At 30.0% G+C, this 19,877-nt stretch overlaps 1 protein-coding gene across 1 annotated transcript; it reads left to right on the top strand.

Moving 5' to 3' along the window:
• The first annotated feature begins 1,559 nt into the window (after nt 1-1,559).
• LOC102590484 (cytochrome P450 98A2-like) lies at nt 1,560-10,604 on the top strand. The gene is made up of 3 exons (XM_006362569.2): nt 1,560-2,085; nt 8,281-8,669; nt 9,833-10,604. Exons 1-3 carry the CDS (start codon nt 1,596-1,598, stop codon nt 10,475-10,477), a joined length of 1,524 nt encoding a protein of 507 aa, XP_006362631.1. The 5' UTR covers nt 1,560-1,595; the 3' UTR covers nt 10,478-10,604.
• The last annotated feature ends 9,273 nt before the right edge of the window (nt 10,605-19,877 follow it).

Raw genomic sequence — 19,877 nt, 5'->3', positions numbered from 1 at the left:
AGATATTCATCATACACTTCCAATTAATGAAGAAGAATATGAGGAGGTCAATATCGAAATAATAGCTCATGGTAACACCAACACATATAATTTGAATATAATTGAATATAATGGCATGGCTGCGCGGGAGATTGCATATTTTCAACAATGCAATATTATTGAAAGTGATGCTGCTAACGTACCATCAGAAGGTCAACTATACAAGGATAAGAAGATTTTGAAGTCTATAATTGAAAATTATGCAATTCGAAAGAAGTTTCAGTTTAAAGTGAAAAGATCAAGTGTGCCAATGTATTATTCAATTAGTATAACTAGACATATAAATCTATGTTATCCACTACAATGTATACCTTTTCAAAAATTATATACTTTATGTATCCAATCACTTATAATAGGTAAACAGTTAACTAAATTATCTTTTATCACATGATTAGAATTTTATCACGTGAATGAACAATCATGTATACATATCCGTGTATTCATTCACTAAAAATGTAAACACTGAATCGAATAATCTTTTATCACATGAATGAGTTTTTATCATTTGAATGGACAATCATGTATACAAAAATTCATGCATACATATCTGTGTATTCATTCACTAAAAATTTGTATACATTCCAGATTCTTCCTTCAGTGTGTAAATGAGGATTGCACTTGGAAATTAAAATGCTCAGCATTACACAAGTAAAAAATATTTCAAAATTAGACGATTCATCACTTTCTATAATCATTCTCCTTCTAGCAACCTCAACTGAAATAACTCTTTTCTGAATATTTTTTATCAACAACACCAACCGATTCACGTTGTTTACCTTTAAAATTATCCTTACTATGAATCGGATACTGTGAAGAACTTGCATGACTAAAATTTGAAGTTTTGGGTGGAGATTCAACAAAATCAGAACCAGAATCTCTTTTTTTAGGAATAATTCTAGGAATATTTTCTTAACCATGGCAATTGATACCCACAATCAATTACTATCTCCTTAATTTTCGCCTAAATATAAAAACTTTCAAATTGAAAAATTAAAAAACCAAGAAAAAAATTAACAACAATATAAAAAGTGAAGACATGCAAATCTTCTAGAGATGATATAACATCAACTTTTAACACTTTTGTTTAAAAGGATTGAAGAAGAATGATATAAATGTTTACATTATCAATAAATATTCACCAATCAAAGAAAATGTGTATATGAGAAAAGAAGAGAAAAAAAAGGGAACAAAGTCCCACTTCCCAATAAAACTGCAACATGCTGTCACCAACTTAAAAAAATAATTAATTTAAATATAAATTACTTCCCATATATTAACGTGGGCCAAAAGGGCCAAAATATGCCAATTTTAATTTTAAAAAACCTTTTTTGGTTATAAAAATAAAAAGGGGAAATTAGTTAAAAGAGAGTATATGCTGTGCCATTTTTTTTTTTTTAAAAAAAAGACAGTACAAAAAATGGCCCAATAGCCCAAATCTAACTAAGATAAACCGACCATAAAATGGCCCACTCCAACATTGCCCATCAAATCTTATCCTCCTATCCTGTAGATTTCCTCATTTTCCCCAAACACATTACACATTACACATTTCCAAAATGACTTTTTCTTTAGCACTTCCAGCCTTAACACTATTTCTTATATATATTGCTTACAATTTCTACCGCCGGTTGAAAGCCAAGCTACCGCCCGGTCCACGGCCGTGGCCTATCATCGGAAACCTCTACGACATAGAGCCGATAAGGTTCCGATGCTTCGCCGCATGGTCGGAAATATATGGCCCTATTTTCTCATTCTACCTAGGTTCACAACTAAATGTTGTGATAAATAATGCAACACTTGCTAAGGAAGTATTGAAAGATAATGACCAAAATTTGGCTGATAGGTTTAGGACTAAACCATTGGCAAATGTGAGTAGAAATGGGAGTGATTTAATTTGGGCTGATTATGGACATCATTATGTGAAAGTGAGAAAACTATGTAATCTTGAACTTTTTACTTCAAAGAGAATTGAAGCTCTTAGACCAATTAGAGAAGATGAAGTCACTTCCATGATCCATGACATCTTTAGAGATTCTACAAAGCAAGGTATGCTTTTTCACTTTTCCCCATAATATCACTCCTATTAAAAAATTAGACGGGTTTATGGGAATTCAGTAACTTAATATAATAAAATTTTAATATAGTCATCTTCAATAACAATACTTCATTATATGAAATATTTTTTTAATCATTTGTCAGTTACTCGAGTTTTCGTTCTTAATGGTTCAGTTTTGAATAATGCTCATATAAATCATATACACGATGTTCATAAAAATAGAAAAAATAACAAGAATAGAAGTGCATCATAAATTTTAACATTGATCACTTTTATTGAAGATAGAATTGTTCGAATTTCTTCTAAAGACTCGTATAATAAATTGTGGAAACAATATTAACTATTTATCTTTGTCACAATTAAATCTAAAATTAAGAAGAGAGAAGGTAATACTAGTTTGTGACTATAAGAAAGACACTATAACAAAAACAACTTTTAGTGGCGATAAATATATGCACATTAACAAAGAGTGTTAATGTCTTTACCAACATTAGTTAATTGACATTTGATCCAATGTCACTATAGATTTTAACAACATTTACAAAGAATGCTAATTGCTTCAAAAAGAACATATTTAACGGCAATTAATGTCACTCCCCGAGCCTACACCCTGGACGGGGCTGGCACTCGGAGACCATTGCTGGCCCTAAGCGGACCCTTGGCTTGGCATACTTAACTCAGCGGAAGACTTAACCCAACAGAATAAACTCAATACAATAGTTTAAATGATAACATCTTAGCCAAAATGACAACTTATGTCTCAAAATAAAGTATCGGCAAATACATAGATAAGGGACTCAATACTAACTGTCTGACTGTCTATGAAGCCTCTATAATACTGAGATGGATGTTGGGACAGATCCCACAACATCCTAATAAAGAAAACTAGGAAAACGAAATAAAAGAGTCCTTCGGAATGCAAGGAGGCTCACCACTGACTTTGGAGTGCTCAATTGGATCAACGGCGTGCTGGATGTTAATCCTGGTTACATGCGTCTACATCATAATATGATGCAGGCCAACTGGCATCAGTACATTGAATGCACGAGTATGCGAGTTGGAATGCTAAACATAACATAGGCTTGAAAAGATTCTGAAAGAAACACTTACCTTGGCTCTTCTCAATTCATGAATAAACTTAACTGAACTCATTTCATTATAAAGCAGTTTAAAACAAGTGCAATATAAAGAAAATGGAAAACTGCTTAAAACATGATGTTAACTCAAAATCATAATATCATAAAAGACATACCATGCTCCTTCTCAAAGTCTACTTGTGCAATGCATGAATGAAGTCCCATACCCCCATTCATACTAAACAGAAACCCTTGAGGAACCATGCAATTACTACTGTGGGAGTTTCTCTAACCGACAACCACCACTATGAGCCTAATTGGTGATACAACGTTTTTACCATTACGCTGCCAAACTTTCCTATACTTTGCCGTCATATAGAACTACTTAACTTAGTGGATCCACTAGTCTATGCTAAAAGCATCTTAAGGAGTCATCTAAAAAGTATGATCCTTTACTACCCATGATGGCTACATGGTTCACGGAGACCTGAGTTAATATGAACTCGCATCCCCATATCGGTGCTCAATACTACTCCCAAAATATTCTTAGCTCATATGTTTGTAAAACAAAACTCTTTCTTTGAATTGAGATAATTACTCAAACTTAGCTTAAAAGCTCTCTTGGAATCGATGTCCCCTTTTCTTGTTCAAATGAGAAAACATTTCTAAACTCTTTGGGAATACTTAGTTCCCTAATAGCTTTTCATGAGAAATGAACTCAACTCTTACTCTTTGATTTACTTGAAACTTGAGCCTTAAAACAAAGTTAAAACGTTTAGTAAAGACTCTTGAAAACTTTTAAGAAACTTTACTTTGACTTGCTTCTTAGCTTCTAGACTTGACTCTTAACTTCTTTGACTTTGATCTTAACTTTCCTTAAATTGAATTATGGATTCAAGGTTCATGATCTCATGTTTATGGATGATTTCATGATGTTTAGATGTACCTTAGAGTGTTAGAATCGACTAGGAAACATAGGTACATCACTTAGAAACTAGTACGAAAAGGTGGGAAACGAATGGGGAGAACTGGCGTCCCTGGTGCTCTGAGAGGCGCGGGGGCGCCAGCCCTCAAACTTCAGAGGGCTCTGGCTGGCGTGACGTGCCAGAGGCCAAAGTTCAGAGGAACTTTTGTGGCGCTTTGGCAGGCGCGACGCCCCAAGCCCTTGCCCAGCAACTTCCGACTTTTCTCTTCCGTTCTTCCTCTCTGAACCTCCCTAACTTCCATAGTTCCTTCCCCAAACACTTAGGATTAATTGTACCCTCAATATACAACCAATCTAACTCGGAAACATGAATCAACTCACCCCTAAGCATCAACAACTCAACCAACCAAAATTCTACAATTTGTTCTTCAAGAACCTTACTTCTTCAACATGTAAACAACTCAAAACAATTGGATTGAAACAAGTTGGTGTGTGGGTGAACTAACCTAACACAAAAAGATCTCACATACCTTAATAGGGATCACCCCCGACGAATTCCACGCGCAAACTTGGATGATCTTGACGAATTTTTGCCTTTGTCTCCCTTTCTTTCTTCTTTTCTCTCTTCTCCAAGCCCTAAGCATATTTCTCAATTCTCCAAACTGACTAAGTCATGTTTTTACCCCAATAAATCCCTAAAATTAAATTAGGAAATTAATTAGAGAAAAGACTACTTTGCCCTTCCCTAAATCCGGATTGGGACTTTTCTCAATCCAACAACCCAACTTTTGAAAGGCATATCTCACTCATACGATGTCGAAATCGTGCAATCTCGGCAGCGTTGGAAAGATCTCTCCAAGGGATTTCCAACCATATCAAGATCTGCTCCTAAATACTCCTGAGCTAGGAGTTATGGCCGTTTTGAAAATGGCCAAAACTCACTTTTAACTTAAACAAATTTCGAGATTTCAATTCTTTCCAAAAATCACTATTTCAAATTCTTAACTTCTTCCTAGCTATTTCGAATTGCGAGATGTTACAATTAAACTATTGTTGTTAATTAATTGTCGCTAAAAATTATTTTTGGTGTAGTGAGAATTAGATGTCGCAATAGAGAGGCAAGGAACCTAGTTTGTGTTGCCTACAACCGAAAGTAATACTGAAATTTTTAAAGAAATAGAGTTGGTAAAATGTTGAAACCACTGTTTTATAATTATGAATAAAATAGTAATTTTAATATTATCCTATTGAATTATTGGTTTAATCATTAACTAAAATCATAAAATCGAACACCAGATATTTTTTTTTTACAAAATCGTTTAAAAATTGTTAAACCATTTTGATAAACCAATTGTATTTTTTTATTTGATTTATCGATTAAACTAATTTTTGCACACCCTTAATAACAATTAAAAAATATTCAGACAACTTACATTATTATAAAATTATTGGACTATATTTATTCTTCCTTTTTATTTTTCCATTTTTTGTCCTTACTTGTGCATAATTTTCTTAGGAGACAACAACTTCAATTCATTAGATTCTTCTTGTTTAGAATCATCACATTTCGAAACAAATATTCACCTTTTATAGCCACATATTTAAGTTTTTCAATGACAACATATCCAATTTAGTTCTACAAGTCAGACGTGATGATGTAAACAAATCTTATTCCTATTTTTATAGGAAATAAAAAAATTATTTTTAATAGAATATTTAACTCAAATGAAGTATAATCAAGAAAGAATTAAAAGGAGAATATAACAAAATAACAATACTAACTAATACTACTATGTAAGAAAAAGAGAAGACCAACTCCTTCTCTCTTCCACATAAAAGTACAAATTTACATTGACTACATAATTGAGTTATTCAAATTTCAAAAGAAGTATACAATGACATGCAAATTTTTACATTTCATAAACAAATTTCATAAAAGTTCTAGTCTTGTTAGAAAAAGAAAAGAAAATGACAAGTAAACCAACCCACAATCTACACACATATGAGAACGAAATAAAGTTAGGAAAACCCCTAGGACCTTAGTCTAGTAGTGACAACACAATGTGTGATGTTTTCGTCAAGTACATGCATATTATAAATTTGAATCTTATTGTAGATAAAAACAAAAACTTTGTATGATTTAAGTGAAGCCATCAAGTATCTAACTGTTAGAGAAAGAAAAAAAGACAGTAACTTGTTAGGAGTCAGTGTTGACTTACCCCACTCTAATTAAAAAAATTAAAGTTGGAGTAGAAGAAGGGTAAAAATAATTACTACTTACTATATATTATATTGGAGTAGAAGAAGGGTAAAAATATTAAAATTTTCATATTCTAATTTATTTTTGATTTTTGGTTATGGAAGAAGGAATCGAGAAGAAGGGTATATTAGCAATAACTGATTTTATTACAAAACAGCTCATGATGTTTATATCGATCTAGTATGCGTCTCTATATCTAACATGCATTGAGTAGAACTCATACCATATCTATCCTAACTCTACTATATTTTTTGTTTCATTCATTTCTTCTGAAACAATTACTAATATTTTTTAAATTATGAATCTACTATCATAAATTCAATACGTAATTAATCTCAACATTCAATGTGTGTTTTTAAATAATAAAATTTAATATGGATATTGGGCCGCACCTAATATCAACAAAACCGATGAAAAAGTGCAAGACAAGATACTTTTTTAGTGACAAATATTTTATTTTTGTTTGTAATTCATATTTATACGGAGGTTTGGTAAAATAAAGTGACACCTAGGGGTGTGTTTGGTAGAAAGGAAAATCTTTTAATGAAAAATATTTTTTCGAAAAATAAAAGGTATTTTTTTATTTATTTTTGTGTTTGGTGTGTAAGTATAAATTATAGTTGTAAAAATATTTGTAATTTAATTTAGATAAATATTATGAGGATTGATAGGGGTAGATCCTATGTTACAATATTGAGTTTATCTGAACCTAACATTTTCAATACGTTGCATAATTTATGTGAAAAAAATCGATAAAATTGTCACAATTAGTAAAATTCATATCTTTAAAAATATAATGAGTTCAATGCTAAGAGCTTAAAGATTGAACTCACACAATTCAAATTCTTATGAGAATTGGGGTAAGGTGTAAGGATGTGGGGTGGTGTGCGTTGAAGGGTAGGGAGAAGACAATCGATGTAGAATATTATGTCCTTTGTAGAACTTATTTTTTCTACTTTCATTAGAGAAACATTTTTCTAGTTTTAAGGAACTTATTTTTTTAGAGATTTTAAATAAATATATATTTTAATTAGTCAAATAAGAGAAAATTAAAAAAATATCCCCCCCCCACCCCCACCAAACATACCCCTAATGAGTTACCTTTAACTTTACAAATGTATATAGAACATTCAAAGTACATAGACACTATCACATTGGAACTAAAAAAATTATACATAATGGAACACATAATGCTAATTAATAAATATTAATTTATGGAACAAAAAAAAATCCAAAACCCAAAGGAAGGGTGGAGATTTATTTGGCTTTTTTTTCCCTTCTTTTTCTGAAAAGAAAAGAGTTTCATATACTCGATTATTGCCTTAGTTTTTACATGCATCACAAATCAATTAAATACACTACTAACAATATTTTACTTATGTACCTTGTTTTCCAATTATAAATCTACACTAATTGACATTACAATTTTTTTTTAGCTTAGTTTTCATATTTTTTGGTATGTTGGAAAAGATTAAATAATTTTTTTAAAAACTTTCCTAAGCTACATTGCTCAAGTCGAGATACATTTCCTTGAGCACATTTTTCTAGACTACCAAATCTTTTTATACGTTAGTGTCTTCATGTGCGAGAAAATCTATATATTATATTGATTTTCCTTCCTCAAAATATTTGGCCTTGATCAAATATTTACAATGTTCAATAATAGCCCACTAGAGGGTGATAATGTATGTCTTTTATTTATTTATTTAATATAAGCTTGATAACAAGTAAACAATCTGTTTTCACATTCAATCCCGCATATTCCATTTTTTCTCTTTTTATGTCCATAAGAGGGTGACACTGTATATCCTATTCTTCGATAACCTTAACTACAAGTAGATAGTCTCTTTCCACTTTTAATCGGCTCTTGTTTGATACTCCACAAACTATGACTAATTGATTATTGATATATGCAAATGTGTAGGTAAAAGCTTGATAATGAGGAGCTACTTGGGATTAGTAGCATTCAACAACATAACAAGACTAACATTTGGTAAAAGGTTTATGGACTCACAAGGTAAAGTTGATGAACAAGGTAAAGAACTCAAAGAGATAGTCTCCAATGGGATGAAAATTGGAGGAAAACTTAACCTAGGTGACTTTGTTCCATGGCTAAGTTGTTTTTTCAAGGATGATAATGAAGCTCTTAAGGCTCAAGATAGTCATGTGGATAGGTTTACTAGGGTTATTATGGAAGAACACACTCTTGCAAGGAAAAAAACTGGTGAAACCAAACAACACTTTGTTGATGCTTTGCTCACTCTACAAAAAGAATATGAGTTAAGTGATGACACTGTTATTGGCCTCCTTTGGGTAAGTATTTTACGAAACCTTTACATTACTATCCTCCATCCCAAAACGACACTTTTTTTAGTATACATATTTTTTTTTTCATATTTAGTACAACTACATTTATTTCAACTTATAAGACACATTACGTATTTTGAAAGATAATTTTTTTAAACTTTGACCGTTAGTTCAGACATGAATTGTAGTTTTTTGACATTAAATTTACATATTACATATGAGAAATCATGATTAAAGAAAAAATCGTTTAATTCTTGAAATCTAGATGGTGTCATATATAAGTTGTAACGTAGAAAATATTCTTTTCGATTTAGTTAGTTAAATTTCCCTACAAGAACAATTCCAAATTTCCAACTCAATTACTTTTCTTCAATTTTAGGTTAAGAGGACCAAATAAAGTAAAGAAGAATACATAGTAAATTAATGAAAGTAATTAAAGAAATAGACGAGTTAGGTATTACAAGTGGAAAACAACACAATATGTTTTTTAGTTTTCGTGATCATTAACTAACATGTCTTCCACCAGAAGAAAAAGTATTAACTAAATTATTATTTAATATGTTATGAATCAATTATTGAAATAAAAAAAAAATTATTCATAAACTCAATAATTCTCCACTACACTACTTTTGAATGTGTTCCATAATCCTCCCCTATTCTATGTTACCAAACAAAAAAAAGGGAAAAGGACAAATATACCCCTGAACTGCCGTAAATGGTATGCAGATACTCTCCGTCATATGTTTGGGACATTGGTGCCCCTGCCGTCCAAAAATTAGCGCATATATGCCCTTCACTCTAACGGAAGACTAAATAGGGACACATGGCGCAATCTTATCCATCGATATGATATTTAATAAATGTCGGGTCGCGGTGGATAAGCTTATGACACGTGTATGTCTGCTAGTATAAATGGTATTTATGCTCTAGTTTTTGGACGGCAGGGACACCAATGTCCCAAAAGTATGACGGAGGGTATTTGCATACCTTTTACGATAGTTCGGAGGTATATTTGTCCTTTTTCCCAAAAAAATAGATTTAAAATCTATGCTTATATAAATTTAATTGCAAATCCTATTTGAACATGAATTAGATAAATTAAGAAACTATTTACTCTTTAATAATTTTAATTTTCTATAACTTAAAATTATTTTAATTAATTATTACAGGATATGGTGACAGCTGGAATGGATACAGTGGCTATAACTGTTGAATGGGCTATGGCTGAATTAGTCAAGAACACAAGGGTTCAACAAAAAGCCCAAGAAGAGTTGGACCGGGTTATCGGGTCGGACCGGGTCATAACCGAATCCGATATGTCCAAACTCTCCTATCTACAAAGTGTAGTTAAAGAATCACTAAGGTTACACCCTCCAACTCCACTAATGCTCCCTCACTTGGCTAGTGCTAATGTCAAAATTGGTGGTTACAACATTCCTAAGGGTACAATCGTACATGTCAATGTATGGGCACTTGGACGAGATCCTAAAGTATGGAAGGATCCTTTGCAATTTAGACCTGAAAGATTCATTGAAGAGGATATTGACATGAAGGGGCATGATTTTCGACTTTTACCTTTTGGTGCTGGTAGACGTATTTGTCCTGGTACAAATCTAGCTATCAATATGGTTACTTCTATGTTAGCTCACTTGTTACACCATTTTGAATGGTCTCCACCTATTGGAATTGAGCGCGATGACATTGACATGTTGGAGAGTCCTGGAACTGTTACTTATATGCAAACACCTCTACAAGTTGTTCCTACTCCTAGATTGCCTCTACACTTATATGAACGCGGTCCTATCGTTATATAACATCTTATCATGATGTTACACTTTTTCTTTTCTTTTTTTTTTTACTCTTTTGTTTTAATGTTGTTTGACATGCTCTTGGACTTAACTAATTTATTGTTATTTGAAATATGATGGTAATTGTAATCTATACATTTATGAGGGATAAATGTAATCGTCGTTCCAAAAGTACAAATGTGAAATATAATTTCAATGTTGTTGTATTCTGAAACGTTTTCTTTTACTACTAAGGTTGAATCATGATTTTGATGATTAACAAATATGATAGTTCGGTTGGTTAACTACAAGCTAAAGGACCTGGTCCTTCTAGTAATTAGTTCTTATATAGTGTCTAATAGTTAATTATCCCAGGAGTGTAGCATTATCTTTCACATGAAATATTTTGTAGTTTCATGAAAATTGACCTAGCAGCAGCCTAAATAATACTATAGGGAAATTAGGTAGACCCTTGTTGTTACTCATGAGTCCAAGTTGGTAAGAAATAAAGTAGTCATAATTGATGCTAGATTTACGGAAAGAGACCAACATGGGTTGTGGTGTAATGGTGGAATTGCCTCACTAGAATTTTCGGGTTCGAGCTATGGCTATGAAAAAAATCTTATTGGGTGCGTTACCTTCAGAATGACCTTTGCAATGCTGATCCAACTTTTTAGTTGGGATTCCAATGCAGGCAGCCAGGCACCAGACATCAGGTGGAAAACAATTTTATTTTTAAAATGAATAGTGTGTAACATACTTTCTACTTCCTTTATTTTTTAGGTTTAGGAGATACTACATTTGTTCCAATTCATGTGATGTAGTTTAACTTGGCACCGAATTAAGAAAGAAAGAAACACATTTGAAATTTATGGTCTAAAATAAGTAATAGAAATTTGTGTGACTATAAATCATTTTATTAAGGATAAAATGAACATTTTAAAGCTGTTAAATTGTTACTAAATATAGAAACATGTCATTCTTTTTTAAACTAACAAAAAATGAAAGTGAGTCGATATAAATTGGAACAGATGGAATAGTATTTTCTTTTTATGTTTCTCATATATGCAATGCTAATAATGATGTGCTAAATTGAGAGAACATAAAGCAAGAAACAATTCTTGTGAGCAAGAGAGAGATCAAACAAGTTCTTTTTCTTAGTCTAAGAGATCTTTTAAATATTGTTAAGTATTTTATTGAGAGAAATCCTAGAGATTGGTCGTGATTTTTACTCTCTTGAGAAAATTTTTTTCCACTAAGTTCAATTAATGGATGTACCAGACTAATAACTATCTAATAAAGAGGAGAAAACATATATACACTAGGTTAATTAGCATGTCTGTCTAGTATTTATAAAGGTGTTATTGTCTTTTAATTTTTGTTTTAAGGACACTTTTCTAATGTATCCTTTAGTTCAAAAATTGAATAACCACTACATCTAATAAAATGGAGTAAGTAGGCACTAGGTCAACATGACTGTCTAGCATTTTTACAAAGATATACTAGTTTATATGTAAAGTTAAGTTCTATCAAATAAAGTTGACCTGACATACCTTTTAAAATAGATTTAATTAGAGATGTATCTTATCAAACTGACTTTATTAATGATATTTTAAAATTTTAAATTTGACAAATACTACTTTATATAGTTATTAATTAATACTAAGAATAGTATAGAAAAAATAATAAAACTCTCTTGATGGATTAAAATGAACAAATAAAATGAAATATTTATTTTTGGTTTAGAAGCGAAGTATCGACAACTAATCATATAAATAGTAATTAAGTTTGAAGGTGTTTTGTGGTGGAGGTTGCCAACGTAACCAAATTAAACTAGAGATTTTTTTGTTGGAATAACATGGATGAGTAGTTTTATCGAGATCAGAAGCAAATTATATAAATATTTTTAATTATGTAAATTCCCCTAGTTCTAATTTTAATTTGTATCCATTGCAATGGTATACTAGTTTGTGTGTTATGGATTGTATGACTAGATGATCCCTTAGGTTCCACTTATAATTGTATAAAAAAAAAATGTCATGTGAACTCATAGTCATCTAACTAAATTCGATATAGCATATATCTAGTATTATTTGAAGGTATTAATGGTAAAAAATTAAATGAAAATCAGACCAATAATATATTTTCCTAAAGCTCCCCACTTCTTATGCTAGAGTAAACACTGGATTCTCTATTATTCTTTCTGTCTCAATTTATACGATTTACTTTCCTTTTTAATTCGTCTAAAAAAGAATAACATATACACTACAAGAAAAATGTGAATTACATGGGGATTTTCCTTAGGATTACATATGAAAATTCGCAAGAAACTAAGTTTCCTGTGGATTTTCCTACCAAAAAAATTCCGATGATAAAACCTTCCTAGGTAATTATTTCCTGCGAATTTTAAAATCCCCAAGTAATTTACCTAGGGATTTATATTTCGCAGGTAAATTACTTGGGAATTTTCTTGCAAAAAAATATACCAATTTATTTTTGTAAAAATTAACAAAAAAGAATTTTTCTAGACAATATTAATAATTAGTATCTCCTAATTAATTATTTTGTTCTTGAACCCCATACACTTAGGACACCCCATACACTCTACTTAATTGCACTAACTTAATCCTAGCCCACTACCCAATGCCCAACCTATATGTAATTACTCTCTTCTACCAATGCTCTAACTAATAGCATTATAAATGCTAAGGATCATGTGTCTTCCACCAATGTGGTAAAAAGTACCACTAGCATTACACTAAATTTTGTTGTTTTTCTTCAATCTGATTAATTTTTAAAGCTAAATTTAATTAAATTAATTGAGTATTAAAAATACAATTTAGATATTCATTACACAAAAAGTACTATAAAGTCATCTCATATTAATATGAGATAAAAATATATCTTAAAATGTTGAGTAAAGTTTATGTGATTTAGCTTTTCAAAAATAAAGCATGACAACAATAAATCACTACCACCCAACATATCATGAAAATTTTATGCTTACACTTTCTATGAGACAATATCTATAACGAAGCATATTAAATGAAGACAAAATTTCATTATGCATACAAAGTTATTATAAATAAATAATTGAAAATATAAATATATTTATAAATTTAATGTGCAAGGAAGTTATAAATCAATAATTGATAGTATATCTTATTAGGAAATTTGGTATTTATAATTTTAATTTATCTTTTAATAATTATATTTTAATATACTTATATTTATATTTGGATATAATATCATTTAATAACTTACTATAGAGTTTTTTTTAAAATGCTAGTAAAAATATAATATACCAATTGGATATACAAGTAAAAATTATTTATTTTTCTTTTCATATAATTCTATCAACAAGGGGTAATTAAACTTTTATGATAGTTATTTTACTGTTGGATAAATGACTATCCATATAATTTTAATTCTTTCTATCTTTCAAATAAAAAAACAAAATAAAAAATGGTATCATTGGTTTTTAGTGATATGAAATATTAATTATGTATAAGTAAAAAATATTTATCCTAAAATTTATGGTAATGTTCCAACACCGTATTAATTTGACAAATATTTATGATAGTTACTTTTCTATTGGATAAACAACTACCCATATAATTTTAATTCTTTGTATCTTTCAAATCACAAAATAAAATAAAAAATGGTATCATTGGTTTTTAGAGAGATGAAATATTAATTATATATAAGTTAAAAATATTTATCCTAAAATTTATGGTAATGTTCCAACACCGTATTAGATTGATAAATATTTATGATAATTATTTTTCTATTGGATAAATAACTAGCCATCTAATTTTAATTCTTTGTTTCTTTCAAATAAAAAATTAAAAAATAATAACATTGATTTTTAGTGAGATTAAATATTAATTATATATGAGTTAAAAATATTCATCCTAAAATTTATGATAATGTTCCAACACCTTATTAAATTGATATTATTGCATAATAATTTATTAAACCTCAAAATAGAATAATTATTTAACAATAAATTTCATTCTAGTGATCATTTGTCCTTTTTATATTATTATATTTTTTTAATTTTGGTAAATATAGTTTTAAGAAAATATTTCCCAAGGACTCCTACTTTTAAAAAATCCTTAGATTTTAATAAGAAAATTCCAATTATCAAATCAAATTCACAACAATAGAATCCCAAGTAATTCTTCAAGTAAGAAAATTCCTAAGTAAATTCCCAACAAAATTCATAGAGCATGAATCCCCAGGTAATACCACATAAAAAATATTTCTAGATAAATTTCCAAGTAATTATTTGCAAATAAATTTATCTAGGAATTTTCTTGCTAAAAGATAAAAAAAATCCTTTTTTTATTACTTGCGAATTTACCTATGAAAATAATACTTACAAATTATTTTCCGCAAATAATTCCCTAGGTAATAATTTTGCGAAAATGGAGCCAAATTTACCTACTAATTTTTCTCAGAAATTATTTTTCGCAGGTAAAAATGTCTATAATTTAGGAATTTCATGTTTCCGCATGAAAATTCGTAAGAAATTTCTACAGAAATTATCCCCAAGTAAAATTCGCAGGTAATTTACAGTTTTCTAGCAGTGATATTCATCATTGCTATGGAGTAATAGGGGGGGGGGGTCCCAGCTGGTGAAGTAAAGTTCTGCAATCAAATATTATATTCGAATATTTAGCTAGGATGATCGTTAGCAATAAAGTTTAAGATTTTCTTACAATCTACATTTATTTCTAGAGGTTAATGAAATGATTTACTGTCACACAAATATCTATCACTTATTTTAGATCATAAATTTCAAAAGTCTTTCTTTCTTTTTTAAATTTCGTGTCAAATTAAACTAACTCACGTGACTATATTCTGTACCATGGACACACTTGACATTATCATCATTGCACTGACCTTGTTGTCATTAGATATTAGGCCTTTTCCTGACTGAATTTGACATATTATTGTAGCCACATTTTAACGATCTGTCAACTCTTATATTTAATAAGTCAAGTAATTCATGTTTATGAGCTAGGTGTGAAGTTTCACCTAGCTTAGTTTAACTCGGATAAATTAGAGGCAAATAAAGCAGAAACTCTTTTTATTAGACATATAATGACACTATTAATACAAACTTATCCAAGTTATCCGCTCAATCATTTGTACTATCGCAACTAAGCTTCATTAGTCAAAATCAAAATAATATCGTTATTTTAGGCAGAGTCACCTCAGGCAAAGGGCACCAAGAAAAATTATGTGATGTATATAGAGATTAAAATGACTAGTTATTATGAGTTATGTATATCTAATTTTACACTCCCTCAGCATAATTGAGAATTTCTTTTTGCAAACCTACATCGAATTCTTGACTCCACCACTATCTGCACCTGCACTGTCCCATTGTCATCCCTACATATATGCCCTATTGAAGATTAGATGAATGTTGATTTTTTTTTTTGTCTTCAATGTAAACAGTAACGATAATAGTACATATCATTGAATGATAAGTCCTCAAATTAAATCAAATAGTGACTACAAAAGGTGTGGTAAATATATAGTTAGCTCACCAACCATTGTTGTTATTAATTATCTACATATTGATAAAGACGCGAGCATATTATAACTTATTATTCATTTGCCAGCCTTTTGACAACTTGTAGGATAAGTTGAACTTCTTAAAGTTTCCAAGACTTTCAAATTCTGAATTTGACTGAATAAATGAAAACGTATCGGTGATATTATTTTCTTATAAATACAATTTACTTATATGATATATGGTGATCGATCGGTCATCGTTTGATCCAAATTTCTCTATTGTTAACTAGAAGTCTCAGTTACCAATAATCGAGAGGTATTCTGTATAGTAAACTCTTACAATCGCTATAGCGAATCGAGATACGAAAAAGAGCAAAAGAACTTTCTAACTATCCCATAGAGGTGTTCTGTATAGTAAAATCTTTCTATAATAATTAAACTCTATAATAATATTTTACTATAATGATTAAGTGTTTTTTTTAAAAAATAAATTTTATATGTTATGTTATATTATATGCTCTTTAAAATAACATTTCATAACGAATAATAAAAAATATCTGAACAAATGATATGTTCTTTAGCCAATTGCGACATGTGAAGCTTCTTCCACAAAATAATCATAAGCATTGGTGTGTTTGACATAAATAATATATTTTTCTTGAAAAATATGTGATATTTAGTAAGTAAATGATATAATAATATATAGATTAACACTATATATAAAGACGTATTTAAGATTTGAAAGTTTTGACTGTCACATAACTTTAGCAGGTCATTCTTTTTGGAGAAGTGGTGTCAATATTCACTAATTCAAACTTGCAATGCAAGGGAGTAAAATTGAGCTTTAACTGCGAACACCTTGAACTTATTGTTACTTTGGGTGCCACGGTTAATGTTTATACCCAACTACACCCTAAAGCAGTGGTGGAGCTACATAGACTGAAGGGTGATCTCTTTAACATCATTCATCGAAAGATTCTATACTTCGTAAAAAGAAAATTATACTATATATATTGAAAATGGTACGTTGACAACTAAATATGAATGCATTTATTAAAGAGAGCAACTTATAAATTATTAGGACCAAACCATTATAAAGCAAAACATGACCATTAGTACCTCGACAACTGTCCCGACTTTAAAAAAACCTACATTAGCAAACAATAGTATCCCATACACCTCATTCCCATCACTCACTTGTCAGACTCTCCAAAACTGTTGTCACAACATTCATATTGAATTCTCTAAATGCATTATTTATGAAAGATCCAACACACGCAAAACATAATTTTTAAAGAGTCCGAACAACATATAGCTCACCACACAAAACAAGATAATGAGGTTTCACATCAAGTCTTTGAATTTTTCATCCTTTCCTCCTTGAAAAAGTCAAGCAAGACAGTGCTCTTGCATTTGGGACATTTTGGATTCTCTTCTGGTATGATGACATACATTAAGCATGCAGGACAACCCAGAAGCATCATAGTCTTCTCTGAGAACTCTTTGTCGTCAGGGCTCGGTTCCCGAGACACACAGGAGCTTGTAGGTGATGATATTCTTTCCATTAAAGGTTGTGCTCTTTGAGATGTAACCCAAGGTGATGATGGTATGTTTAGTTTCAAGTCAAGATTTGGATGCTTGATCTCCTTGTGTTTCAACAATTTGAATATATCTCCCTACATTTATTAGTAAACACAAACACAATTACTCATAATATACAAGAATCAAGTTGACTAATTTTCGAAGGTAAACTGAATTACACTCCTTCTCATATGAATACGATGAAAAAATATATCTGAAAATCTTGGTCAAAGTTCATACAGTTTAACTCTTAAGAAGCAAAATATAACAAGTAAAAGTAATGAAGGGAGTATCAATAAAACATTTAAACAAAGATATACATACACAAACCTACTAGGGGCGGATGCTGATCACAATTTACTAGGCACATTTGAATTCAATACTTTTCTTTTTTGATATCATAGATAAATGTCACGACCCAAAACGAGTCATGAGTGACACCCACACTTAACCTCCTAGGTGGGTGAACCAATGAATTCAACCCCAACTTATATCAATTGTTCAACTTACGGAAAACAACCATTATGCGAAAGCCCAAAACTTATTAAAGTTCCAATAAGAGAACCTCTAGAGTCTATTACATATTATCCCCAAAACCTGAAAGTCATCACATAAGGACATCTATTCTCAAAATACCAAGTCTAAGAGTATCAAAGACACCAAAATAAATAAGTACGATAGTCTATGTCCGAAATTTAAGGACTTCATGCCATGACCGAGAGAATCCAGCACGAGCTAGAAGGAGTAGCTCACATTTCAGCAATTATTAAATTCCGAACTCATAATTTCTAAAAATTATCGTGAACAGATTAAACTTTGATCATAGATTTTAAAATTGAAATTTAAAACTTTGAAAATTTGAGTTTTTGAAATGTGTTTTTTAGAATTTGAAGCAGTATTTGGACAAACACTTTACTTGATTTTTTTTTTGAAGTTTAGTGAGCGAAAAATTCAAAAGAAACTGATCAGAACTTGAAAATATTTGAATATCATAATTTCAAAATATAGTCCAATATCATGGCTAAACAGATATTATTTAATGTTTCAAAATCTATAACACAACTATATCTTAATTTTTGAATCCGCCTCTGATCCCTATCTATCTCCTCCAAAGATATAAATAGTAACACATAAAACTATCTAAAGAAAGAATGATAAAATTACCTTGATTGATAGAAGTGATAACTTATTGAAGACAAAATGTTTCTAAAGAGAGAATATTTATGTATATATATATGAGAAAGGAAACTAAAAAAGTGAGAAGAAATAGCCAAACTGGTCTATACTTATATTGTAAGTTGTGTGTGTGAGAGATAATGTACGAGTCATAATTAATTGTGATACAACTAGAAGAGGAGAATGGGGTGGATTTTTTTTTTGGAATAGTACATATATATTGTTTGGAAAGTTACTTGTCATATTGAATTTAGTGTAATTACAAATTACATAATGCATAGTAATTATAAATATATGTTTATTTGTCCAAATGGTGAAATTATAAGTGTAATATTTGATTGGATAAATATAATTAAATAGCCAAATTTTAAGAATAAAAAATTAAATGTTTTTGTTCGATAAATATGTGTATTTATATGTTTGATAATAATCTATTCTCTTATATCTAGTGTAAAAAAACACAGAGTGATAATCTTATAAACATATTCAGAGGAGGATCCACATTTGAGGGAAGAAGTGTACGGTATATACCTAAATAATTAGAATCATATACATAATTATGCACCCTAAAACATGTAATATGAATTGGTGCATTGATCTAACACTGAATTGATCACTATGCTTCTTCACAAGCAAAGTCTTCTGAGTTCAATTCTTGATTGTTACGTTTTCCTGTTTTCATTTCCCCAGAAAGGCATATAAAAACAAAAGATCACAACCATTAAACCACACAATGAACTATGTTATATTTTTATTTAATTTATATTTATTTTGATATCGATCTTTAATTTTATACTTGTTTAATAATACTTTCCGATGAAGTGTTGTTGCTTCGATTAACCCGCATCATCCGCCTGTAGTAATTAAGAGAGAGGCGTAAAACTAAAATATAGAGACATTTATGCGCACACATATATACATAAATATTTACTGCATGCAGTATCAAATACAATCCTAAGAAAATATCAGATTTTTAACAAATTCATAAAAAAAATTAATTCTCTTATAACTTTAATGAACTTAAAAAAAATATAAAAAAAAAAACTTAAATAAAAGTCTATAAAACGATATAAAATTACTAAATCTATAGGTAATATACCAAAGTTAAAACATAAATTTGAGGGTAATGATTTCCCCCCGC

This window comes from Solanum tuberosum, unplaced genomic scaffold, assembly GCF_000226075.1.
Source record: "Solanum tuberosum cultivar DM 1-3 516 R44 unplaced genomic scaffold, SolTub_3.0 scf00394, whole genome shotgun sequence".
NCBI classification, from domain to species: domain Eukaryota; kingdom Viridiplantae; phylum Streptophyta; class Magnoliopsida; order Solanales; family Solanaceae; genus Solanum; species Solanum tuberosum.
The sequence above is the reverse complement of the archived record's forward strand: the minus strand, read 5'-3'. Positions and strand labels throughout refer to the sequence as shown.

Bases quoted from the DNA above. Each gene is read 5' to 3' on its own strand.
- LOC102590484 (XM_006362569.2), top strand. From the start codon at position 1,596: ATGACTTTTTCTTTAGCACTTCCAGCCTTAACACTATTTCTTATATAT. The intron at 2,086-8,280 runs GTATGCTTTTTC...GCAAATGTGTAG, and splicing joins TAGAGATTCTACAAAGCAAG to GTAAAAGCTTGATAATGAGG. The intron at 8,670-9,832 runs GTAAGTATTTTA...TAATTATTACAG, and splicing joins CTGTTATTGGCCTCCTTTGG to GATATGGTGACAGCTGGAAT.